The sequence below is a fragment of the Entamoeba invadens genome, assembly GCF_000330505.1.
Source record: "Entamoeba invadens IP1 unplaced genomic scaffold scaff_1105074725183, whole genome shotgun sequence".
NCBI classification, from domain to species: Eukaryota; Evosea; order Mastigamoebida; family Endamoebidae; genus Entamoeba; species Entamoeba invadens.
Genome location: NW_004443692.1, coordinates 700467 through 726360, shown reverse-complemented (window position 1 = coordinate 726360; position 25894 = coordinate 700467). Strand labels below are relative to the sequence as shown.

The 25894-nt window shown below is 33.1% G+C and overlaps 10 protein-coding genes across 10 annotated transcripts; 5 read left to right on the top strand and 5 right to left on the bottom strand.

The window, feature by feature from the left end:
• Window positions 1-2061: 2061 nt before the first annotated feature.
• EIN_183010 (hypothetical protein) lies at window positions 2062-2746 on the top strand (the record flags this gene model as incomplete). Its single annotated transcript, XM_004260767.1, has 2 exons — window positions 2062-2200; window positions 2229-2746. The coding sequence occupies 2 exons, from the start codon at window positions 2062-2064 to the stop codon at window positions 2744-2746; spliced, it is 657 nt and encodes a 218-aa protein (XP_004260815.1).
• A 1678-nt stretch (window positions 2747-4424) lies between these two features.
• EIN_183000 (dual specificity phosphatase DUPD1, putative) lies at window positions 4425-5495 on the top strand (the record flags this gene model as incomplete). Its single annotated transcript, XM_004260766.1, has 3 exons — window positions 4425-4517; window positions 4565-4856; window positions 4918-5495. 3 exons carry the CDS (start codon window positions 4425-4427, stop codon window positions 5493-5495), a joined length of 963 nt encoding a protein of 320 aa, XP_004260814.1.
• A 176-nt stretch (window positions 5496-5671) lies between these two features.
• EIN_182990 (hypothetical protein) lies at window positions 5672-9002 on the bottom strand (the record flags this gene model as incomplete). The annotated part of the gene is made up of 2 exons (XM_004260765.1): window positions 5672-5928; window positions 5969-9002. The coding sequence occupies 2 exons, from the start codon at window positions 9000-9002 to the stop codon at window positions 5672-5674; spliced, it is 3291 nt and encodes a 1096-aa protein (XP_004260813.1).
• Window positions 9003-9364: 362 nt separating this feature from the next.
• EIN_182980 (hypothetical protein) lies at window positions 9365-10492 on the bottom strand (the record flags this gene model as incomplete). The annotated part of the gene is made up of 1 exon (XM_004260764.1): window positions 9365-10492. One exon carries the CDS (start codon window positions 10490-10492, stop codon window positions 9365-9367), a length of 1128 nt encoding a protein of 375 aa, XP_004260812.1.
• Window positions 10493-12449: 1957 nt separating this feature from the next.
• EIN_182970 (diacylglycerol kinase, theta, putative) lies at window positions 12450-14340 on the bottom strand (the record flags this gene model as incomplete). Its single annotated transcript, XM_004260763.1, has 3 exons — window positions 12450-13167; window positions 13261-13330; window positions 13386-14340. The coding sequence occupies 3 exons, from the start codon at window positions 14338-14340 to the stop codon at window positions 12450-12452; spliced, it is 1743 nt and encodes a 580-aa protein (XP_004260811.1).
• Window positions 14341-14864: 524 nt separating this feature from the next.
• EIN_182960 (hypothetical protein) lies at window positions 14865-17096 on the top strand (the record flags this gene model as incomplete). Its single annotated transcript, XM_004260762.1, has 1 exon — window positions 14865-17096. The coding sequence occupies one exon, from the start codon at window positions 14865-14867 to the stop codon at window positions 17094-17096; it is 2232 nt and encodes a 743-aa protein (XP_004260810.1).
• Window positions 17097-17303: 207 nt separating this feature from the next.
• On the bottom strand, window positions 17304-18823 carry EIN_182950 (hypothetical protein; the record flags this gene model as incomplete). The annotated part of the gene is made up of 2 exons (XM_004260761.1): window positions 17304-18484; window positions 18553-18823. 2 exons carry the CDS (start codon window positions 18821-18823, stop codon window positions 17304-17306), a joined length of 1452 nt encoding a protein of 483 aa, XP_004260809.1.
• Window positions 18824-18968: 145 nt separating this feature from the next.
• Window positions 18969-21105, top strand: EIN_182940 (hypothetical protein; the record flags this gene model as incomplete). Its single annotated transcript, XM_004260760.1, has 2 exons — window positions 18969-19616; window positions 19705-21105. 2 exons carry the CDS (start codon window positions 18969-18971, stop codon window positions 21103-21105), a joined length of 2049 nt encoding a protein of 682 aa, XP_004260808.1.
• A 90-nt stretch (window positions 21106-21195) lies between these two features.
• On the bottom strand, window positions 21196-21603 carry EIN_182930 (hypothetical protein; the record flags this gene model as incomplete). Its single annotated transcript, XM_004260759.1, has 1 exon — window positions 21196-21603. One exon carries the CDS (start codon window positions 21601-21603, stop codon window positions 21196-21198), a length of 408 nt encoding a protein of 135 aa, XP_004260807.1.
• Window positions 21604-24303: 2700 nt separating this feature from the next.
• Window positions 24304-25894, top strand: EIN_182920 (protein kinase domain containing protein; the record flags this gene model as incomplete). Its single annotated transcript, XM_004260758.1, has 1 exon — window positions 24304-25894. A coding segment is annotated over one exon (1591 nt), but the record flags the coding sequence as incomplete, so codon positions are not given.

Genomic DNA, 25894 nt, shown 5'->3' with positions numbered 1-25894 from the left:
TTTTTAAAGAATAAACAAACAAAAGTATTTATAATATTAAACATTTTGTTTATTTATTTTTGTTTAAAACATAATCATTTATGTTTATAGTAATCCTTTATTAAATGAAATAATTATCTAATAACAGATTAAAATATGTCTTTAATATTAAAACAAATATTATAGTTAGACTCTTTATTTAAATGATAATTTTTATACATTCTTAATTATGACATCAATAAATTTCTTGTTTAATTAACATTTTATTGATGTTGTTTATATGTCGTTTTAAAAAAGATATTTTTATCAAAAATCAAATGATTATTTTTTGTTGTATTTATTTATCACCCAATTAATCATTTTTTAACGATTTGTGCTTTATAAAACGTATTACAATATTCAAAATTGATTTGTTTTAAATAGTGATCACTGAAAAAAAACACCAAGTTTGAAATTGTATTTGAATAAAACCAAAAAAATAGTTAGAAAGATAAAAATTTATTTTTAATTATTTGTTTACTTTAAATAAGATTTTTTGTTAATGTTAATATTTTTAGTAAATAACAAGTTTTTTAAATTAAATAAAAAATGAAAATTATTAAAATTTAATTAAAATATATAGTTTTTTTTGTTAATTTTTAGAAATCAAATACATTACTAATATATTTAAGATTTTTACAGTTTTTTTATTCATTTTACTCTTCGAATATTTATCTTTACAGACGAATATATGAAGTGTTAATATTGTTTTTGTATTTCAAAAATGAAGAGTTCTTTTTGTTTGGTTAGTTTTGAATAAGTTGATAAACTACATTTCCTGTATAACCACCACACCGTTGAGCCAATCAACGATCAAAAAGCATGCAACAAACCAGTGTCGTTGTTAATTGTCATGATTATGAATAATTGTTTTAATTACTCATTTGAAAAAAAAGACAAAAATGATGGTAACAAAAGTTATGATCTTTATTATCATTTACGAAAACTTGTATATTTTCTTTTTTAGTTTCTCGTTTCGAGTAAAACGAAAACTGACTCAAATATCAAATAAAACTCAACCTTTAAAAAATTTGGTCTTTGTGGGAATGTTTAGATGAAAAAAACAAGTTGACTTTCTTTAAAATTGGTCAAAGAATGTTCCAAAAATGTGGCGGTCCAAATTTGTATTATTTTCAATCTGAAATTTTTTCAGTTGAAAACAATTGGAATTCATTATTTGATTGTAACGAATGGTTGAAATTATCATTTATTGGATAAAATATGTAAATCAAAACAGCCAAAATTTGATTTAAAAACAAAATTATATAATTTATTATATTATTATTACTTCATGTAACCAAAAAAAGTTTTGATTAAAAAAATTGATATTTTTACTGATAAAGTTTGACGTTTCGTGTTTCGTGATTCGAAAACAATTCCACCATTTTCTAAAGTCATGCGAAATCTATTTTTGCTTAAGCAATTCTAAACATAAATGCCCACTAACTTCAAGTAATGTTGCTTTCTGTAATAATACAAAAATCTGAAAAAACGAATAAAACTAAATCATCTGAACAGATGTGGCACTAAGGTTTCGACTAATAATTAATAATTTCTATACCATTGTAAAAACTTAATATGAAAAGTTGAATTTGGACCATTTTTGAAAACAAATAAAGAAAATTGTTCATTACTATTTAAATAGTATTTAAATAGTAAGTCGAAACCTTAGTATTACATTTGTATACTTAAACTTTATTTTAAAAAATAAAAACTCGTTATGCAACATCTTTGACTTGTATAGATCATCTTTAAGTTTTTTGTAACTCATAATAAATTTTTTAATCTTGCAAAAAAATTGCTTTTTTAAAATGGCCATTTTTCTGGTATCTTGACAATTGTGTGGCAAAATCGGCTTTTTAAAAAATATTAATCCCGAAATTTTAGGTTTAATTGGGAACACATAATTATCAATCACAATATGAACTTTTTTTCAATCTGAAAATAATGTCGAAAAGTAATTTATAGTTCGGCAAATTTGGGTTTAATATATATTGAAACACTGGATTTACCATCTTCAACAAACGCAACTTATTGGTTTTGATGCGAAGTATTTTTGTTTCTTCGAATAATTTCCTTTTTGAGTTGGTGGAATTTTCGTTTAAAAAAAATCAATATTTCTGTGCTATTAATAACGTCCTGATTCGACCCAAAAAGTGGATCGAAGATAGTTATAATGAGTGTCTTCAAGGCACACCATGATAACCAAGTGTGTGTACAATGTGTCTTGATTTCGATCCTCAACAAATTTCATACTTTTGTTGTCCAGCGTCCTGTCAAAAAAGGGAACGTTTCTCTTCAACTCATTAACATCCGAAGAATTGAAACAGGGAGTGATTGGATAGATGTTGAAGCCTTTGTGGTCAAACGAGTTCAAGAACGACAAATGTACGATGTGAAAATTGGAATTTCGCAAGACACTGCAAAACAACGCATCACCAAAAACAAAACATACGAACAAATCCATTTGTTAATTGACTTGGCGTGGTTGAATGGGTTTTTTTGCAACTCCACGTTCACAAGCGGAAGTCGATCTTCGATGGTCTGTGAAAACGTTGTTGAAATCTATTTAAAGAACAAAATAATTTTATCAACAGACAAAATATACGGACTCGGCATTAAAGTCAACCAAATGATATGCAGAAGGCTTGAAACCCAATACTCGATAGTTATTGAGAAAAATGATAATGACATTCAGAGTGTACTAGAACAATTTGAATTAAAATAATGACTGTTTCATTTCATTTTTTTGTTTTTGTTTTTGGTTGCGACAAAAAAATAACGATGTTTCAATTTATTTATACGATGTTATACAAATATACATTCGTATAAAAAGTGGTTTATTTAAATCGGACTTTTCGTTGTATATTTAAATTATGCTTAACCAACATACAGGATTCGAGTTGTAAAATGTTGTTTTACCGCAATGAAAACTGTTTTACATTTATTACATTAATACCACTTTGAACATAAATAAGTTAATAAGTTATTTAATTGGTGAATCATATTAACTTATAATCATTTAAATTAAAAAGACAACAACTTAACTTTATTATGAGTTTTATCTTTCAACCAAATTACATCTTTTTAAATTGAAAAAAAAGAATTATAACAGTAATTGTGCTTGAGGTAACAAAATAAGTTGATTTTTATTGTTGGAGAACTGTACAATGTATTTTTAATTGATCATTCTTTTCAAAACTTTTTTTTTCATTTACGTTGTACGATACATTTTATTTATAACAATATATTATCCGTATCTAAATTTCAATGGTTTTTTAACTCTATAATACAAAATTGTAAACAATGATAAACGATTCGTGTCGTTTTTAAAAGGGTATTTAATTATTTAATATTAAAAATAAAATAATCAGTGTATTTTTTTGTTTATATCAATTAAAATAAACCCCATTTGTTGTTGGATGTAAAAAGTGTAGTTTTTGAAAAATAACGAAAATAAATGCCTTTTCCTGTTTTGTAGATTTGAAAACCAATTTTATCAAAGTGGTATATGATTAAGAATCAATTATTTTTCAAAATGTTTTTTATTTTTGGAAAGATTCAAGAAAACAACAGTTTCTAAAGTTAAATTCGGTTCATTCTGTTATCATCATATAATCTATAAGAAACTTCAATTCATTGGTATTATAGTTAAAATTGATATTACATATGGTGTAAATTATTTCCATAATTTACAAAAACTTTTCGTTGTTATTTTTTGATTATTTTTTGATCAAATATTAAATTTCATATGTTTTAGTACTTCCATGAAAAGATTGTTCCGATTTTTAACAATCAAAATAAGTATATTGTCAACTTTTGTTACGATTTATTGATATTTAGACTTTATATATTATTCCGTTATAAATTATTTTAGTTTTTATTGGCTAAAAAAAATAGTAATAAAACTTGATAAATATTTAGTTAATAAATTCTAATGGTTATTTGTACTAAACAAAATGGTACATTTGTTTTCGAACCAATCTATAAAATAACACACCACCTAGAAGCGATCAAAACCCGAGTCAAATAAAACTAGTTACTTTCCGAGCTTCTTCTTGAGTTCCTCAATCTCCTTATCCTGTTCCTCGAGGGCCCTGAGTAAATGTTTAACTCTGTACTCCAAACGGGAGTTTTTGTCTTTAAGACTGTCAAGCTCTTCAGATTTTGGTTGTTGATTTTTTTTCATTTCGACTGCGAGTGTCTCTCTAATTTCGACTAGTTGTTTGATCAAGTCCTCCTTTGTAAGATTAATATCGGCCATTAAATCTGTGACTTCTGAGTTATCAGGGTTTCATTTTTTCTTTTTTCATTTTTGTGGGAAAAATGAAAAACATTTTTAAAGTACAAGTTGTATCTTTGTTATTGTAAAACAGTTGAATCAAAACAAAGAACTTGATTTTATAATGCTCCAAGTCGGGATTGGAATTAACGCGAGCAAGAAGAAGTTGACGGATAACGCATTCCAACGATTCATATCGTGTCACATCAAACAACATGTTTTGTTTTTCAAGTTATTATTATTAGGAGAAGAACTAACCACAAGAAAATTACAGCAAACAATGTTAAAACTATTATCGCCACTTTAAATCATATCACTGTCACTCCAGCACTGAAATACATGACTACACTAAATACTTTAGACCTCTCCGAAAACAAAATTACTGATGTGACAAATGAAGTGTTAAACTGGACGTCATTGACACTCCTGAATCTTTCACACAACAAAATAACAAATGCGGATTTCATATTCCAAATGACATCGTTGAAGTCTTTGAACCTCTCATACAACTCAATTACAACCATCCCAAGTGATCTGAAAAGTCTTTCCAATTTAAGTTTGTATTTCAAGATTTCGTTTACGAATTGTTTCAATGAGTGTGGTACACTGACTTTAAGCCGAGTTAAATTTGGGTTGGAACCAACTCACAGACTTTGACTATGAGTGCATGAACGGGTTGAAGTCCATTCAACGGTTCGATGTTACCGCAAATCGGATAACAACAGTGAAACACACAGAGAGTTTGTTTTACAAAACGTTTGGAACACCATTTGCTCAAGTCCTTCCAAATGAAATAGCCCCGCACCTCTATTTGGGGAGTATGGAAGCTACAGTAAAACCAACTCTCCGCGAACTCAAAATACACGCCGTCCTCTCTATAGGAGTTAAACCACTTTACAACAGCAAAAAGGTAATCTACCTGTATATACCATGTGGAGACACACCAACAGACAACATCGCGCAACACTTTTCAGAAGCATTTGAATTCATTGACCAATACATCTCGGAAGAGAAGAATGTGTTAGTCCACTGTGTTGCTGGAGTGAGTCGGTCCGCCTCAATTGTCATCTCTTATATCATGAAAAAAATGAAAATGACGTTCCCAGAAGCATTCCAAACTGTCAAGGATAAAAGGCTTTGCGTTTGTCCTAACCCAGGATTCACAGAGCAGCTCCAGAAATTCAAGCCAAAGTGACAAAGAAAGACTCTTGACTCTTCCAGTTTAATTGTTTTTTAGCTTATGTCGAAGTCGGGTTCTATTTTTGGAAATGTGGATGTGGCATGAAGATTAATTTACATTTATAAATTATACAAACTATATATTAATAATACTTCTACTAGAAATTGAAAGTACATAAAATACACTAAATTTCATTTCTTGTCTTTTGGATACCCGACTTTCTTCGCACTCAATTGCTTGACCAACTCTAAGCATGTTTCAATGACTAAACACTGAATAACATTGGCGATTGATTTGAGCTTAACTTGTTGAATTGTTTGAATTGCAATTTCATAATTGGAGTCTGGCTGAACACCAACAGCTTCTTCTTGAGTTAAATGTGGGGCGAGTATTGACAGTGCAACGGTCCAAATTTTGTTTATAACATCAGACAGTTTATCGAAGAAGTCTTCACATTAATTTTATGGTTTCTAATAAATAAAACAAACCGTCGACATTGTCTGGCTTCGTGAAAGAAAATTTCACAAACATCCACATGACTCTCAGAAGTAAAAAGCAGTTTCTGTCAAACGCAATTTTGACTGCGAAGTTGTCGACTAAGAAATTGAGAAGTCCTACAATCAACTTCTCAACACAATCGTTGAGTGCTTGGAATTTGGATATTTGATATGAAAACACGTAGACTGGCGTTGCAGTGACTTGGAATGAGAGTGTCGCCATTTTGATCCAAGTTTCCTCGTACTCTTTTTTATACAATCGAGGGCAATATGGATTGAAATATGGTATCTTTTTCATTATATCGGGATTAACAACTTCAACCACTTCTGGTTCGGTAGGCGAGAAAGAAACAACTCCAGAGTCAACCCAAACATACTTTGAAAGTGTTGGGTGATATCTCACAAAAATTTCCACGTCAATTGGAGTGGTTATTATAAACTTCATGTACGTATAATTAGCAAAGAAAAACACAAGTGCTGTCAAGTACTTTAAAGATGAGTTGTTCACCAACTCGATGTCACTTTCCTCTAACATGTACAAGACAAGATCGACGTCATTCACATTCCAAGGTCTTATACAATTCATCTCTCTCTTATCTTCTTGAGAAACTCTTAATGAACTCAAACTTTGTTTCTGCCCACCTTCTTTAGAAAAGGAAAACAAGTTCAGTTGGAGTGTGATAATCTGCATCATAAAGTAGTCTAACCCTAACCCAAAAAGTGGGTCAAAAGAATAGACAAGTGCATACTGTTTTGGACATGTAAAAGTCTTGCTTCTGTCTTGCTTCATTCTGAAGACGTCTTGGTCCATCTTTCTTACTTCTCGGAACAACTCTAAATAACACTTCAGAATTTCAGAAGCATTTGCAGTCGATTCTTCCTCTATTTTCTTCTTCTCCTTTTCACTTAAAAAGCTCAACTCGTCGAAATAGTCCGAAAACAGAGAAAACACGTCAATATGAATCTTTTTGGTTTCGTCGACATTCTCGGGCTTTTTCTCGACGAAAAAGTCCTTTGCTATTTTAAAGAAGTTGAAACGTTGAGAATTAATGAGTGCAGAGGCAATTTTGTAGCACATCCCTTTCGACATTTTTTGGACTAAAATATCGCGCACAAATAGCGAAAAGAGGCGAATCAGCATCATTTGTCCCATAATGTTTTCTCCACTCTTTCGTATGACGGAGTCGACCACAAAGTTCAAGTGCAGTTTCAAAATTTTGAAGTGCCCAATACTGACTTGAAAGTAGTGCAAATACTCTGCAAGACCGTTAGAGATCTCCTGTAGAATTTTGAAGAGTAAAACGTTGAGTCGTTCTTTGTGGTTTAACGTTGTCAATTTGTTGAGTTCAAATTCGCCTATAAAGTAGACCAACTGTTTAATCCACTTTTGAAACAAAGCACTGTCTTTCATTAGAACTTCACTCAAATAGTATTTGTTTGTTAATCCAAATTTGTTGTTCAACGCATTGTGGAGGTTAGTTATCGATGTGAACAATGCGGAATAATTCAACTTCACTCGTTCAGTCGACATCCGTTTCACTTGATATGATCGAAGTGCTAAAACGTCTAAAATCCCATCAAGAAAGATCGAGTTTTGCTCGAGTTCAGTGAAGAAGCAGTCATACCCAAAAAAAGCTCTTCTGAATGTTTTTAATAAAGCCGTCTTCTTACTCACGACAAGGGAAGACACACTAATTGCCTTTGAAATCTCTTTGAATACTGCAGTACCCAAAACAACAAGAAGTTTCATGAGGTAGAACCCGTCATCTTCTTTCCCGTGACTAACTAATGCGCAGAATGTATCACACAATACCGACAATAAGTTGTTCCCACTCAAGTTGAAATTAAACAGTCGATTGTATTGACTCTTTGCTTCTATTTGTTCGTTAAGTAAGAACGAAAGTATATACTTCCTTATTGGACTAATCTGGAGGAGTCGTGTTACATACTCACACAGCTGAATATATTCCGGTATGTCGCCATGTTGAAGTAATGTCAATAAAGTGACTACTTGTTCACCCAAAACACTCTTTTTGGCATCACTCAAAAGTTGACTGTTTTCTTGTTCGTATCCATGAATATAACACAACGCTTGTGGGACTTCTGATTGAAGTGCAAGTCCAACATCAATCGACTGTTGAATGGTTTTCTCGTTATTTTCGCGTCGTCGGTCTTCGTCCAATTTTTCTTGAGCTATTTTGAAGCTTTCCGACTTCTTTTTTATTTTGTCTTCTTGTTTTTGTTGTTTTCGCGACGTGTCGATTTCCTTCAAAAGTTCGATTTTGTCTTTGACATTTCCTTTTTGTAGCAAAATGCGTGCGGTTTCTTTTTGCTCAGATAAGGTCTTTCCAATGGCGTCTTTTTTTTCGGCGAATTTTTTTAAAGACTTTGTTTTCTGTGTTGAAATGAGTTGTGAAAGTGGTTGTTTTGGTTGCAATGACACTTTGTCTTTTGTTTTACTTTTTGGTTTCAATTTTTCGGTGGGCATTTGTGGGGGAGATATATCAGCGACTTGTTTTTGTTGAACCATAATTGAAGCGGATGTTGTTAAGTCGACTTTGGGGTGATTCATGTTGTGTGGGACTTGTGGGCATTTTATTAGATCGGGTTTTGACTCTTGTGGCGAAAGTTGTTGTGGACTTTGAAGATGAGTGGTAATATCACTGGAACAACTTCCACATTGACACAATGTGTTAATTGGATGACTACCTTTGGAGTGATTTTTGTGGTTGTTCTGGAGCATCCTCTTGTTACAATCAAAACACACAAAAATGGGTTTCTCAGTACAGTTGCAGATGTAATACTCATCAGTCATAAAACAGTGACAATTGTTTGAGGGAAGGGATTGGAAATATTCCTTTTCCTCTTTTGAACTAAATAACAGTTCGTCCATTTGGTCTGCAATTGGTTTTGGTTGGAGCATATTCGAAATAACCAAACGGATCGCAGTGTCATCAGACTCTGTGTTTTGGTTCATATCAACTTTTTCAATGTAGTTGCAAATACAATCTGTATGATCATCCATGGTGTATATAATTCGCTCCATGTTTCTATATCAAACGAAAGAACTCTTCAATTTTTCAAGTAAAAAAATCTAAAAGAACAATACGATGTAAATTTTTTTCATTAATTTTTTTAACTATTTCTAACTACTATATAATTATTTAGTATTAAATAGTTATAATAAATCATAAAAATAATATATTACAGTTTATCAATAGTTTATTTCTCTTGATTATAAAAAAATTAATAAAAAAGCTATATTATGATAGTATATTAAAATAACTATATTATATTATATAAAAATGACCATTCTAATAATAAAAAATAGTAAAATTAATAGTGCAATTATAGTAAATCAACAACAGACATACAGCAGTGTGTTCTTTATTCCTCCTTTTCGATTGGTAAATCCTCTTCGATGTCATCATTAGATCCTTTCACACAGACTGCAATTGCCGATTCGACATTCAAAGTGACTGATGTGACGAATTGGAGAATGAGACGCAAAGTAAACTGGACATTAGGCATCATAGAGTAGCAGAATATCATCCCTGGGACCCAAAAGAAGAGACAAATAGCCAACGTGAGTGGGTAATCTCTGAAGATGAATTTATGCCAGCTCATGTATCTTCCCAGTCTGACGATTGAGAAGTCGAGTTTTCTATATACAAAGAAAACGGAGGTTATTGGTACAACATAAAGAAGAGAGTAAGTGCTTTGATCCGCCAAGAATAACATGACTGTTCTTAATGGGCCGTTTCCAATATTTCCGTTCATCAAATTGTTCAACGCAAGCCAAATGAACTCCACGACGCCATGGAACCCAAAGAAGGCCAATGTCCCGATCACTTGTAACCAAAGTCTTCTGATCTTCACTTGACAGAAAGCAATTGTGACTAAGAAAGGCACAAGCCCCACAAAGATCGAATAAGAGAAGAACGCGTAGAGCAAATTTGCCTTCTTCTCAAAGGTCGAAAGCTTGTCGAAGAACTTTTCCTTTGCGTCGTCGATACCTCCATAACACCCAACAACAACAGCACCAATGACTATCACCATAAAGAATGGTAGGATTGCCATTAATACTGATTTGAAGATAGTCCAAATCAACGCTTGGATCGGATACTTCTCCATCTCGTCGGGTATCACTTCGACATTAACAAACGGTTTGATGTCAGTCGAGTTCTCTATTGAAGCTTTCTCTTCATTGTTTTCATCCATCTCAATCTCCGTTGAATTCAAGCCACTCTCGGGAGTCTTTGCAGTCGGAGTAATGGAAATATCAACACCAGTCTCATGCAGTGAACTACCAGAAGACGATTTTGGTGTGTCTGAGGACTTTTCTAGTTGGGCTAAGTCTGTGACTTGTACAGCCGGGACTTCTTGGTTCTCTTTTTCTTCATTAACATTTTTAGTGGTATTTAAATCTTTTTTGGAATCTGAAGAAGACGTGGAAGAGGACTTGGACGTTGTATTGTTCGATAAAGAGCTGCTTTCTTTCGACTTGTCACTCATCACTCACTCTTTAGGTTTTCAGATTTATTAAAGAATCTTTTTACAAAGAAATGGCATTTCAGAAAGGACTGTCGTTCTTTTTCAAACGGTTCTTTACAACTTCTGTGGCATGTTTTACTTTTTTCTTTTGGCTATTGGTTATTAGTTAATAGTATATCTATTTAATAGTATATCAGTATGTTATGTGAAATATACCCATTTTCGTTTTTGCGAAATCGGTTCTTAGAATTGAATTTTTTCTTTTAAAATTACTATAACATTACCATCAACAACTAATATTAATACTAAACAATATTTTGTATGTATAAATTTTCTACAAATAGATTTCTTCATTTTTTTCCCAATTCTAAAAAGAGTAAAAATAGATTTGATATTATTTTCATTTTACTATATTTATAATAAAAATAACCAACATTTTGAATATTGACAGGACAATCAGAAAAGAAATTTGTATTGTCAATTTCCCCAATTATTTTTTAAAACAAAATTAGAATGAAATAAATATAATTATTTAACTTTGATATAATTATAAATAACTATTCAAGAATTATAATAAAAAAATTATTTTTTCGATTATTCTCAAACCAAATTTAAACTTTATGAATTATATGTGGTAGTTATTAGTTTATTAAAGCCAATTTTATTTGAAAATAATGACAATGATATTATTAATAATATTAATTTAATATATTATTATATAAGTTATATTTAATTTCGATAAGTATTTTTTGGCAATAATTTTAACAAGTTTTATTTTTTGTGTATTTTTATTTCCATTAACTTTTTACATAAAAGACTTAATTGCCCTTAATTATTGTAAAATATAATTAATAAAAAATTAATAAACAAATTTATATTTTGATATCATATATAAATTATAATAATAGTATATAAATAATAAAGTAAATATTGGTATGGTTTCAATTAAATCAATGTCGAACAGGTTTACCTTGGGTTAGTGTAAACCGAGTAATACGGAGCATTATAAAGAAGGCTCAGGAAGACACACGCAAACAATCTGTTTGTGCACCCGTTTTATCCACGTTTTATCTTCCCCAGTCGCGCATCACCCGCTTGCGGGAAAATGACATCTGCGTCTACCCAGTACGGACAAAAAATTGGTTTCCACGGGCGTACAAACAGTAGCTGAGAAGAGGTATAACACATAATTTTGATTTGAATTTAGGTCAAATCAGTCGGTTTCAACACAAAATCATAAAGATATTATTATTTATATAATAATTATAATATTAATATAAAAACAAAAAAAAATTGTAAAAAAAGATATAGATCACGATGATGACAAAAATTTGTCGAGCGACGAGGGAGTGCTTGTCGATATTGATGGATTCGTATTTTTTTCTATTACAACAACATGAAATAAGAACTAAAATTCAAAAATGTTGTTTAACCACTGTCGGAACCTTTCAAATTGTCTTGAATTGTCGATAAACATTAAAAATATGAGAAAGAATGACAGTCGTGTACTAAAAAGAGAAAAATGTAGGTTTGTGTTTTATCGGAATAAAAATATTGACGACGGGAAAAGTGCTAACAATTTGGGTTAATTCCAAAAATTGCAATCAATTAATCTTTTCGTTATAATTTTTGTTCAAATCTTGAGGATTATGTCTCTGTTGTTATAATATTTTTAAATAAGATATTGTGTGTCAAAAAATCCTCAGAAAAAATGAAACGGGTTTACAATGATTTTTTTAAAGAAAAAGCAAAATTGACATTTTTTTCTATGCTATTTAAAAAAAAATAAAAGGGGAAACAGCGAACGTGTTAAAACATTTGAACTTTTCAATCACTCAATTTAGATTAAATGTTGAATATTGACTGGTTATCCAAATAAGTCATATTATTTTAATTAAAAACAAAGTTAATTATTGGTATATTCTTGAAAGTTACAGTTATAGAATACAAATGATAATAAATGAACTAAACAGTAGAATCAATAAAATGGATTTTTGACAAGGATATCGACTTTATCGAAAAGTGAGATGATGACGTTACATGGTTCAAGCATGAAAGGTTCCCCGTCGGTTTGTGCCGGTTTCTTTTCGAGCACCGTAATTTCGATGACAGTGCCTTGTGCTATTTTAACGGGTTGTTGCATTCCTGTCATCAAGAATGGCATTTCTACAAACGATGAAAACGCGATGACCTCAATCAACCCATCGCCAAAGTTACTATCTTTCATTCCTAACATACATTCCTCATCAGTAACAACATCAAAGAACTTATTACCTCCACCATAAGTACTCACATTCAAAAACGCTATACCTTCAAGAGGCGGAAGCTCAATATTAACACCATCGACTCGCAATTGAATCACTTTGTTGATGTCCCCGACATCCCCAGTTAGTGCTACAGGAGAACTAAACATGTACTGCACTTTATTTCCAATTCGTGACCCAAACATCTTCGGATTTGCTTGTCGCCGCTGGTGGAAGTCCAGAGCAATACCAGCATCTATCCCCACTGAAAAGTAATTGTTTAAAACAATAGTTCTATCTTCTTTTGCGTCTTTGTGGTGAATGGAAACCCTCCAACGGTCTAATGGTTGGACCAAAGCATATTGAACTTGCCGAAGAAGTGTGATTAAGTCCCCCCCGTCATATCCTCCACCCCATCCCGTGCATATTGACAAGTCGTTGCCTGTGCCCAATCTATTTATTAATTTATAACATTTTATTTAATACTATATAGTAATATATTAATATTAATAGTATTAACAAATTAATACTATATTAATAACAAACGGAATAATAAAATATTGTGGCTTTTTATTGGCCTTTTTCATTTCATTCATCACCCATCCAACAGTTCCATCTATTGTTTAACTATTCTGGTTTCATTTTTTATTAGAATTAAAACTAAAACAAACCACCTCCACATATCACCGCTATAAATTTATTCCCATACTCTTCAATGTACTTCACAATCTTATCAAACCCTTGCAACACATTACACACTTGTGGCAATGAAAACAATTCCTGTGTTTTGTTCTGAAGAAACTCTCCAAGTAAATTGCCCGACTTTGGATTCACAAAGAAGATCATTGGTGTTTTGTCGCGTCTATATACAGCTTTGTAATCGCCATATTCGTCCATTTGAGTCAGTGACGGCGAAATGACATACTTTCCAAGTACTCCATGGTAACAAATAGGCGGTGCAGAGTGGATACAAGACCCGTGAACTACCATGCCACACATACAACACCTAAAGTCTGTGAGTGCTATTCTGCTCCCAACAGACTGTTTACATACGATGCACGTGTTATTTGAATTTGTGTTCGCATTCAACAAGCAATTCCCGTTGACAAACCAATGATAATCCCTTTCAGAAGGAAGTGAAATGGGTCGACACGTGTTCTGCAGAGCATCTTTGCACTCCGAGTGGAGATAGACACCACATATTCTACAATGTAAACAGGAAAGAGAGACAATAATAGACCGACACACAACACATGTCGCGTTTTGGACTAAAGATGAACAACTTTCAATGACGTGGTGACCATTGAGTATACCCCGTTCTGAAAGAGATCGTTTCAATAGTGCGTCATTCTCTGGACTTAAATGGTCCTCATGTGCTTTTTCAGTCTTCAGTGTAGTCGCCTCTTCAAGGGAGACACATGGAAGGTAACAACTTTCGCTACAATCGGAATGGATCACCATATGGCATTTGGTACACTCGGCGTTGGTACTAAATGGGGTCGTTGGATATCCACAAATGTCACAGACACTGACCAATGTATCTGTTAGTTGAAATGAGTGTGAATGTGGGTATAAGTTACACATTACCAATTCTTTTGTATCGATGCGGGAGTCTTTGTATTGCATCTTCTAGTGGTCCAGTTCAATAATTAAGTTCATATTAATTTAGAGGGAGTTATTGGAGGACAAATTGGTCTAATAATCTTCGGATTTGAAAGTCAATTCTATTAGAATAGCAATTCCCATTATTTTATAGTAAATATTAATAAATTAATTACGTTTAGAATTGACTTGGTCATTTCTTATTCTGTGGTATTATTCGGACTTTTTTAACAACAAAAACACTGTGAATCAAATAAAACGTATTTTTTAATTTTTGGTGGGATTGATGACAGAATAAAATACAATGTTTTTGTGTTTTAAGGGAAAAAGAAACAAAATGCCTTAATAGTACTTTTATGGTAATTTTATAGTAATTTTATAGTAATTTTATAATAATTGTTATTAAATAATCTTTTCTCTTGAAAAACATTTTCAATACCAATTTATTTGTTTTGTGAGAAAAAGTTGCAAAAAAAGGCGCACAACTTTTGAAGAGAAAAAATCATCTTTTTATTTGAAAGACAAAAACTCAAAAAACTCAGATTGGAATGGACACTCAATTTGAGGATTTAATAGAACAAGTCATTAAGACGAAGTCCCTTCACGAAATCAAGTCGATATGTCACGGAACACTTCCAGACAAATTCAGAAGTGATATATATCAAACAATTTTAGCTCCAAAAGTGTTAGTGAAACAAATTGTAAGTGCTGAACACAACGAAGTTATTGATACAATGGTTGCGGTAAACAAAACAATTGTGTGGGCTGTTGTTGATACTATTATAGCAAGGTATACTATATCGCCAACTAAAACGCATATTGCTGCTATTTATAGAGTTGCTGCCTACTTATATTCACTTAACCCTTTCGAGATAGAGTCTGACAAGATTGAGGAAAAGGATCTCAAACCTCAATCTGAAAATCACAACGATGTTGACAAAGCAAACACTTCACTTGAAAATAGCGCTTCATCGACAGTAAAAGACAGCAATGAAAAGGTAGAAAGTCAAGAAGAGAAGACAGACGAGAATGTTAAAGAGAAAAAAGAGGAAAAGTCCGCAGAAGTGAACGCTTCTAAAGAGACGTTGGCACTTGATTTAAAACACAACAAACACATTCTTAGTCTTACAAATACTACCATCGCATTTTTCGATCATTTTCATAAATACTTATTATCCCGATATCCTTCATGTATTACAGGCATTAACAATATCTTCTCTTTATTATTACTCTTTCACTGCCCTTCATTATCTCTTAAAGTGCAATCGAAAAGAATCAGTCTTGATTTCATCATGAATGAGTACTTTTTGGATCTCTTATGCACTCTTCCAGACACGCCTCAAACACTCTTCTCTCTTTGGGACTTTCTTTTCTTAAATGAAGACCCTTCGACGTTTTTCTTCGTGTTGCTTGCAATTGTGTATCTGCGACAACACGACTTCGGTGATTCAATGGAGTCCTTCAGTCCAATTCTTGCAACGAAAATTACTCTTACTGAGGTGCCTAAAATCATTGGCACAGCAAATTATCTCCGAACAAAAACACCGTTGACGGTGTTCAGATACATCACCGGATGTGTGACGTATTCGTACAATTTCCAAAAGTACTACGCAAGAACTCTGAAAAACTCAATTTGCGTGGTGGTCAATGCCGTTGACGTGGCAAAAGATATTACAACACGCCACATCACCCCTCTGTTCATCGATTGTAGAAATCAGGAAGATTTTGACCGGTGCAGCGTGACGGGTGCGGTCCGTGTTGAACTGCCAATCACGGGAGAACATTTGGAGGAACTCGAAAAGGAATTTTCTAATAAAAATCGAGTTGTTTTCGTCTTTGGGTCGAACGCTGCGGGGCACTTCGGGAATACAGAAGAGGTCAAAAGCGCGGTTATAACACTTTGTAAGAAAGGAGTTTCAAAGATTTGTGTTGTGGAGGGAGGATTTGAAGAACTTCATGCCGCGGCCATGAAAAAAATGATTACTTTGGATAGACACAAAATCCCGAATTGTTACGTCTGCAACCCGCAAGTTAAGAATATGGAAAAAATCATGTCGACTGTTGAAGAAAAAACAAAAAAAGCGAAAGAAACCGTCACCGAAACGTCAGCAAATTGGTGGAATTACATTAGTCAAAAAGTCGATGAGGGAATTAAAAAGTACGAAGAAACTTCGGCGAAAAACATGGAAGAAGCGCTCAAAGAGAAAAATGAACGAGAACAAAGAAACGCGGAGATTGAGAAGAAACGAATGGCGGATGGTGAGAAGAAAAACATTGCAGTTAAAACTGAACCAAAAAGCCCCCAAAAAAGTGAGAAAAAAATGACGACAAAAGTACTCAAGGCGCAAAAGAGTGATGAGAAATCTCCTGAAAAGTCGGACGGAAAGAGCGAAGAGAAAAGCGAAGAAAAAGAGAGGAAAAAAATGGAGTTATTCGAAATTGTTGAAGAGGATGACGAAAAAGATAAAGAAGGCGACTCGGCTTATTTCAACGACTTGATCAAAGAAAACCCGACCTTTGTTGGTAAACTCGTCATGGGAGAGGAAGAGAAGGAAGTCACAATGGTTCTCACAACGATCGAGATGCTTATCCTTGAAAAGAACGAGTCAGAAGTGTTCATGTTGGATGAAGTTATGTATGAAGACATCAAAAAGGTCATTACGAAGAGATCCGCACCAGAGAATATCACTATAAAGACAGAAGACAAGGAATTTGTTTTCCGAGTCGAAAACAATCCACAACAATTCACCAAAGAACTTGCTCAGAAAGTGAAAAAGTGATTACTTTTTTAGTTTTGTTATTATTGTTTCATTACTATATAAATACTATCAATATGGAGTTTTTATTTAATTTGTATTTTAATATTAAAGTAATAGTTCTTTACAATACCTTTTTTTAATAAAGAATAACTAATAATATTTATAAGTTATTAATAATATTATTAACGATTTATTATAGAATAGAACAACATAAATAAAAACAGCATTTCATTTTTTTCTTTTATACAAGAAGGTGTGTATTCCGACCAATTTTTTTTCTAATAATTTCATAAATCCGAATGGTGTTGGGAGTTCGTCTTCTTTGATGAGGGCAAACGGATTTTTGAGTTGTTGAGTCATTTCATCGATTGTCTGTTTCTTATCAAAGTACTTCTTGATGAGGCTAAATACGGTGACTATAACAGTTAAAGCTCCACAATCAAACCCATTCCATATTATAAAGTCGAAAACTCTTATCGCTGTATCGAACTCTAATATATTGAAAAACCAGTGTTTAGTCCACTCTACTATGATCTCAAGTAATACATTGTCTTTCATCCCAAATTGTTGGAGTGGTGATGAACACTCTTTCATTAAAACACTTTTAATTTCTTTGGAAAAGTCTTTCACGTAATCACCGTCAAAGCAAAAGTTCTCCCACTGTCCTTCCATCATTTTCTGAAGTGCAATGGTGGTCTCCTTTTCATCTAAATACATCAAAAGTACAGAAGATACAGTAACGATCCCTTCATTGAAACGGTGCTTGGTATTGCAAAAGTGTCGAACAACTTCAAAAACACTCTGTTGACCAAAAGAATACCGATCTTTATATTTGTAATGGTCTCGAAATGTGTGTTCGATCATACAATCAATTTCTCCATCAAATTGAGTCACTTCAAGAGGACCAATTTGAACAGTCGAAACTATTTCATCACTCATTTGAAACTTCTTTCGCCAGTACATCCGTTTGAAACTAACGGGAACACCTTTGTACACCCGTTTCTCAAGCTTCGGGGGAACTTCGGACGTCCAATTTGTCATCATTTTATTCCATTTGGTCGACCGCGTTTTGTCGCGTTTGATATGTTTTGATTCCCTCCGCTTTGAAACAAATTCGCGTGAAGATAACAAAAAGCCAAAGCAATTTGTATTTGTTGGCTTTTCTTTGATTGGTCCACCCGTTTGTGTAAAATAGTCGTAACAGACTTTGACGTTTTCATGATTATTCAAGTCAAGAAGTCGAACACTTGTTTCTTGTAAATTCTGTTCAAGCGCATATTCTATCGCAATCTTATTAGATTTGTCTTTGATCTTCGTTGTCTCTTTATTAGATATAAAAGGTAAAATCTCGGGTATGTCAGTTTTTTGATTGCAAAAGTGGTGCAAAAACGTTTTTCCATTTTCGTCTTCTTTTTGTTATTTATGTTATTAAAATGTTATTAAAACGTTATTAAAATGTTATTAAAATTAAACAAACGGAATGTAAAATTGATCGAATATACTTGTGAGATGAGTTGTATCGTTTTGACATCTGCTTTGTCACAAGAACGTAAAAGATCTTTTACATTTTCCTCAGTCATTTGTTGTTTTTTAATAGTTCCTTTTGACGTTTCATCTTCTTCTAAACTGTGGTCTTGAGTTGTGCGTGAGTCGTCGCCAAAATAGCCCGAGTTGTCAATAAAGTTTTCGTAACTTTCTTGTGATTGACTTTCGCTTTGTTGGTGGAATGAGTGTTTTGAAAAGGACATAAAAATGAGTTGGTCAAACTAATTATCATAAGTTTATTTATTTATTTTTCTTTTTTTTCTATTTTTTTTACTAAATGTTTTTTGTTTTGTTATTCAATTTTTATTTTATATTTAATTACAAATAAATTCAATAAATCAGTTTTGGATGAGTTGGGAATGGCGACGACACAACACCTCGCGCAACAATTATGACAGTGTCAACGCATTACCTCCAGACCGTGACTATTCTTCTGAGTTTGACATATTTGACTCGCAACCCACACCAGTTGAAGCACATCCTTGTCATGAAGTAAAGGAAATTAAAGACGTGAAACATGCAAGTGACTTAAAGTGTTTCAACCACGGAGTACAACACGTTTCACAACAACGTGAGAGTCAAATTGTATTGCATCAAGAAACACAATTAGACATTATTAATGACTTTCAAGAGAAGGAAGATATACAACCACTTATTACTTCTACTGAAAACAGAGAAGAACTTTCTCGAGATCAAAGTAATAGTAGTGTCAATGTACATGAAGAAAATGAAATTGCTGATTCCATACTCCGTTTACCACTAACCCCATCAACTCATATTCAAACACCAAACACTTTCAATGAAGAGTTCAAACCAAAGCGGAGAATACCTCCAGAAGAACTCCAAAACTTTGATAAACCGGAAAATTGTTCGTTTCCTGAGATCGCATCACAAGACCCTTTTAAGGAAGATACATTTGATCCACAAGACTCTTTTCTCTTCATCGGCCCTACAAAGCATTCATACATCTCTACAGTCTATCAAAAAATTACTAAAGTTTGTTCGACTTGTTTTCATTCTATTCTTCATCTTTTTTGTATCATCTGTGTTAATTGTCGCACACAAATCAATGACTTAAAAACAGCTGTTGAAAAAGAAAAACGTGAAAGCCGTCTTCTTTATGGATGTTGTCGAAGTGAAAGAAGGTGAGAAGTTCCCACCATCACCATGTCCCGTCTATATCTTGTCTCTTCCATTCTATAAAGAGCAATTAGAAAAAGTTATTGTTGGCGAAACGACTATACTCTCTGGTATTGGGTCGTTCTATATCGATAAGTACTCTTTCGTGTATTCTACAATCGACGAAACGGTCGACGCTGTCCAATACAAAACGACTAAACAACTCATCAAAAACTTTTACCCTAAAGAGAACTGCACCTTCATGCTGACATCTTACTGGCCTTCATATGTCCTCGACAGACTTTCACTCTCGTCCAAACCAACTTTCAAAGTGACATACAGCGATGTCGCAGCAATTTTGGCGAAAGGGACAAACCCTAATTATCACTTCACGTCCGGTAAAATGTTTTATCAACGCCCACCATTTAGAACGGAAATCGAAAACAAAACTGTCATCTCCGAGTTTTACTCCCTTGCCCCAGAGACCGAATACAAGAAGTGCAAAAGCGTGTTTTTAGTCCAACCAAAGAAACAACAAAAATGGGAGAACAACATCAATCCGTATGACAGAGTCAAATTTTCGAAAGCCGTTTTCAACGAGTTGGAGAGTGAGAGACAAAGACTTGTGGGCCAGAAGGAGAGGCGGAAAGAGGCTGCAAAAGATGTACAGAAGAGTAGTGTTGAACGACATACCCCACCACCCAAAGAGACAAAACCGATCAAACAAAGAACTTTGACACCACAAGAGCGACTGTGGACGTGTTGGTTTTGTATGTCGAGCACATCAAGTTTTGATGATAAATTGTTGATCTCATGTGGATTGTATTTCTATATAACATACGCAAAAGGGCCGTTAATCGAAAGATGTTTGAATGTTGTGCCAATTCACCACATCGGGAGACTTTCAGAGATGGTGAAGGAGGGGATAGAGGAGCTTCAAAAGTATTTGACTGCTCTGAAAATGTTTTACAACTCATTTTCAAGCGAGGTGGTTGGCATCGAGTGTGTTTCGCAGCGAAATGAAAGTGGGTTTCCAACACACACATTCCTCCAAGTCTTCCCACTTGAGAAAAATTCAGAGAACTTCTTCATAGACTTTTTAAGAACAAAAATGGGGAGTTTGCGCGAAGTGAAAAATGTCGAGATTGGTCCTTTGGAGGGATACACATTTGTCACAACACCGAGTGGAAGGTGTTTCTTTGGGAAACGAGTGAATGTCAGAAGTATGATGTCAGAGTGGTATCGCGTGAAAGTTGTGAATTGGAAGGTATGCCAAGAGGAGTATTCTTGTGAGGAACGAAAGGCTCGAGAGATACGACACGACTTTATGCGGTTTGACACTGTTTTACTTGGATTGAGAGATTAGTTAATTACTAGTTTATATACTATACATGAACCATAACATGAAATAAGTTGTATTCATAGAAAAGAGAATCTTAAGTGGGTTCTTGAGGCTTTACTTTTTGAGTTTGATGTCGATTGGGTTTTGGTAAGTCCCACGCTTCTGGATAAGAAGATTGAATATCTTACTCGTCGCTTTAATTTTGGAGAACCCTTCAATGTTGTCGGAAACTTTGAGTCCTTTGGAACTGCCAAAGCCTTTCACGCCCATCGAAGTGAGTAAATCGTAGTCATCCATGTCTCGGGTGGGGTGTCGTGGTTTCTTCTCTTCGATCGATTTGGAAGTCTCAACTATTCTCTCTTTGATTGGTGCAAGTGTCGGCTGTTCTTCGACAGGTTGAACGTCTCTTCGTGAATTTTGACGATTGTCTTTTCGATCTCTTTTCCGATTTCTGTGTTGCCTTGTGCCTTCTTCAGAATCGTCACTTAAAGAATAGTCACGCTTCTCTCTTCTCTTACTCATTAGTAGTTGATAATTCTAGTTTTTTTATAATAATATAAATAATATAGTAATAGTATTTGTTCTTATTAATGATTAATACTATTTTATTAGGATTTTTATTATTTAATATATTTGTGTATCATTAATATATTATTAACTATAATACAATAAATCAAGTTGATAAAAAAGTGACTTTTTATTTTTAGGGTTTATGTATTTGGTTTACAATTTCGGGAAAAAATGCAATTAAATATAATTATATATTTACCAATGATTATAGTTTAAACATATAAATAAAATAATTATTTGTTTTAATTAAAACAATTATATAATTGATGATTGAACCATTAAATAAAGTTGAATTAACGTAAATTACAAGACATTATAATTAAGAAAACAAGCAAATATGTGTTTATTTTATGGAAGTAAAAACTACCCCTATTTAATAGATCAAAAAGTATTGAATTTGTCGTAATCGGGGATTTTTAAATTTATTCAAAACAATGTGAAATGAATAAATGATTATTGATATTAAATAAAATGTGATTATATAGTTTTTGATATTTTTTCCGCTGAACAAAGTTTGTCAATTTTTCTACAAATATGTTTTAATTCCATTTTATAATATAAATAAGTAATAGTATTATATTAAAAGTATTAAATGGAAAACAAAAAACAAATGAACTTAAATTTATTGTCATAACAAAACACTAAAACTGTATCAGTTGATAGTTGTTTATTTATGATTTATTATTATAATTTTTAGGAGTTTTGTTGTATTTAACGACAAAGAAAGTGAAAAAACGAATAAAGAGAGGGGTTTTGAAGAGACATCATAACCATTAAACTAATTTATTAAATTAGGTATGAAAAGAAGTTCCTTTGATATGTTTAATTGGTTTAATTGGTTATTTTATCATCAGATTTGAGTATTTGCAATGTACTACTAATAATAATAAAATAATTAGATAAAGTAATTAATAATTCACATGCGATAAAACATTTATTTTTTATTGAACGAAATCGAAAAAGCTTAAAATAGATTCATTGAAAAGTCAAAGACAAAAGTGCTGTATTCAATAACTAAAAGGGTTGTTCTGATATCTTGATTTTTGTTGTTGTATAAATTTGTATGTTGTCAACCATTCTTCTCTTTGCAACTTTCGTTATGGGGGATTACTGTTCGATGATGAATGGCGCAACGCCGTTAGGGCATTTTGAATATAAAGAAGGGTGTCAAGAGAATACGAGTGCTTATTTGTTCAACAAAACTGATTTTATAATAACTGATTATACTCTCAAAGAAATAACTTTAATTTCATTTAACTATAATCTAGTTTTGGGAGTAGAGTCAATAGAAGCCAAACCAACACTCATTCATTTTTATAGTGTCGAAAACAAAGAATATGATATTTTATTTACAAACACAAACACTGAAATGGTTATAAATTTTGAACACTTGACAACATATACAGAACATTTGATACTTAAAAATGTCACAATAGACCCAGTGAAAATGCCCGCAAAGATAATTAATAGCCAAAACAATCAAGCAGACATAATCTTAAATTACTTGGACTGTTTGGAACCACAGAAAAACACACATTTTGAGTTGGTAGGAAATTTCAATGTGAATATAGCATCACCAACACTCTTTGCATATCTCTTTAGTTCAAATGACACTAATTCTAAGATATCATCGAGCAACAATTTGTATTCCACGCGGTGTTCAAATGGGTACACCAAATACTATTCTTCAAAGAATATTTTACCAAATTTGAGTATCACTTGCATTTGCCCAAATAATACTTTGGACGACTCGGAGTGTTCTACTTTTTTCACTTTTGATGAACCAGTTTCTCAAATTATTGATCTCTCTTTGGGAAGTGTGGTATACAAGAAACTCTCAACTACATTATTGTATTACAGTGTGTATCTATCGAACAATAACACTTTCAAAGTCGTCACCGCGACAAACACTATTTATTACATCTATGGGTCTTCACCCGTGTTTACATGTAATTACATTGTTGGGTCTAACTTTGAACTCCGTTCTGTTACAAGTGAGGACAAGACAATTGTTCTTGTCAGTGGTGATATTGAAGGGGAGTTTTCTCGACTCGATGATAAATCGTCGGTACTTTACAGTTCAAATTCCAATACCACATTGTCGTCTGATGGAAAGATTAAAAGTGGAGTTCATGTTTGCGACAGTTTGTTTTCGTTTATCGAAGAGTACAAAATAAGTGACTTTTAGTATATCATTTCACGACATCAAGTGCATGTATTCTTTGTGAAAATAGTAAATACTTAAATAATGGAGTATGCGCTTGTTTGTACTCTTTGGATTCAATAACAAACGTCTGCTCATTAGAAAACTGCACTTCTTACACCAACGGGGTGTGTACTGCTTGTGTAAGTGGAATGAAATACCATCCATTACAGAAGAAATGTATGGAGTTCATTACAAGTTGTGTGCAACATACTAACAATTGTGATACATGTGATAACTCTTCATTGTTTTGCACTCAATGTGATAGTGGATATTATTTATTAAACAATAAATGTGAGCCAATGGTGGGATGTTTTGAAGCTTTAAACGATCGTTGTCTGAAATGCTCTTTGAAGTACTTTTTAGACGAAAACAATACATGTAGTCCTTGTGTTGAAAACTGCAGATTTTGTTCTTCAAAATCTAAATGTGACATTTGTGAGGATAAGATGATATTTGATGGAAAGAAGTGTGTAACTTCTCAAATTGTTATGAGTTGTTCAGATGGTGAATATATCAATTCCGGTCTTTGTCAACAATGCTCCACCAAATTTGCGAATTGTAGTTTGTGTACCAAAGAACGTTGTTTAATATGTAGTGGAGATACTCTTCTTTCAAATGATGTGTGTGTTTTTAAAGAAGAATGTACACCCACGTTGTCTAACAAATGTATTTGTTCTTCTGGTGAGATATATGATGGTGTTTCATGTGCCAACAAGATTACAAATTGTCTTTTTCAAGTCAGTTTAGCATGTGTACAATGTCAAGAAAATTATGTGTTATATAACGGCACATGTGTGACACTCGATGATACAAGCAATATTTTAGAATTCACTGGGTGTGAAGAAACAACACCGACAGGATGTTTGGTGTGTTCTGAAGGATATTACAATGAAATAGGTATTTGTGAGTCATGTCCAATTGGTTGCACGACTTGCTTAAATGCTTTCACGTGTCTTTCGTGCTCTTCTGGGTTATACTTAAATGAACACCAATGTAATAACAACACTGAATTGACAGGTATTTGTCTTCAGTTCAATATGAATGGCGGTTGTGTCAAGTGTGCAGATGGCTATTATCGAGAAGAGTTTGGTTGTTCCAAGTGCTCCACTGGTTGTAAGACTTGTTACACGTCTTCTCAGTGTTATTTGTGTGACGAATACAATTTTATGACAGAGGAAAACGTCTGCAAGCTTAAATCTACCATCACAAATTGCTCTACAGAGATCAGTTCACAGAATGGCTGTTCTCAATGTGATGATGGGTATTATAACAAAAATCGGCAATGTTACAAATGTGATTTAATATGTAAGACGTGTTCTAGTTCTGATTTATGCATTTCATGTAATGACGACCATGTGTACTCTTCTGGGAGTTGTTTGAAGCTTTCACAAATAACTGATTGTGTTGTTGTAAAAGGATCAAAGTGTACCAAATGTTCGTTCTGGAAAAAGCCCGACACGAGTGGTGTTTATTGTAAGTCGAGTGTAGTGTGGTGGGTCATATTCCTAGTAGTTATCTTTGTTCTTTTCATGATTATTACTGTACTTATTTGCATAATACTAGCAATGAATTTTTTCATGAAGCTTGCCAGAACTCGCGAGATGAAACAAAACGTCCATATTTTTTGTATGAAGAAAATGGGTGTCCAGTTTGTGAAGAATTTGAATGCTCTTATCGCACTGAATAAACCAAACATCATATTTGGCGATGAAGAGAAGATCCCCATCAACACCGAAACGGTCGAGAATCTCTGTATTGGGAATGTCTCCAAACACACTCTCAAAGTTCAATTTGTTGTCACAAAAAATGAAAAGTGTGTGATACGAACACAACCAGAGTTAGTCATTCTGCAAAAGGGGTTTGCTTGTGAATTTCAGGTCTTTGTCAACCCACTGTGTTCCTGCAAACAAAACGTGTTGGTCAAAATTGTGACCTTAGACTTAAAAACAGACTCTGTACTATCCAACGACTTCAGTTTGAGCTACGAGACTCAATCACAACCCGGCTTGACCCTGACTCGATTTACGAAGAGAGAAA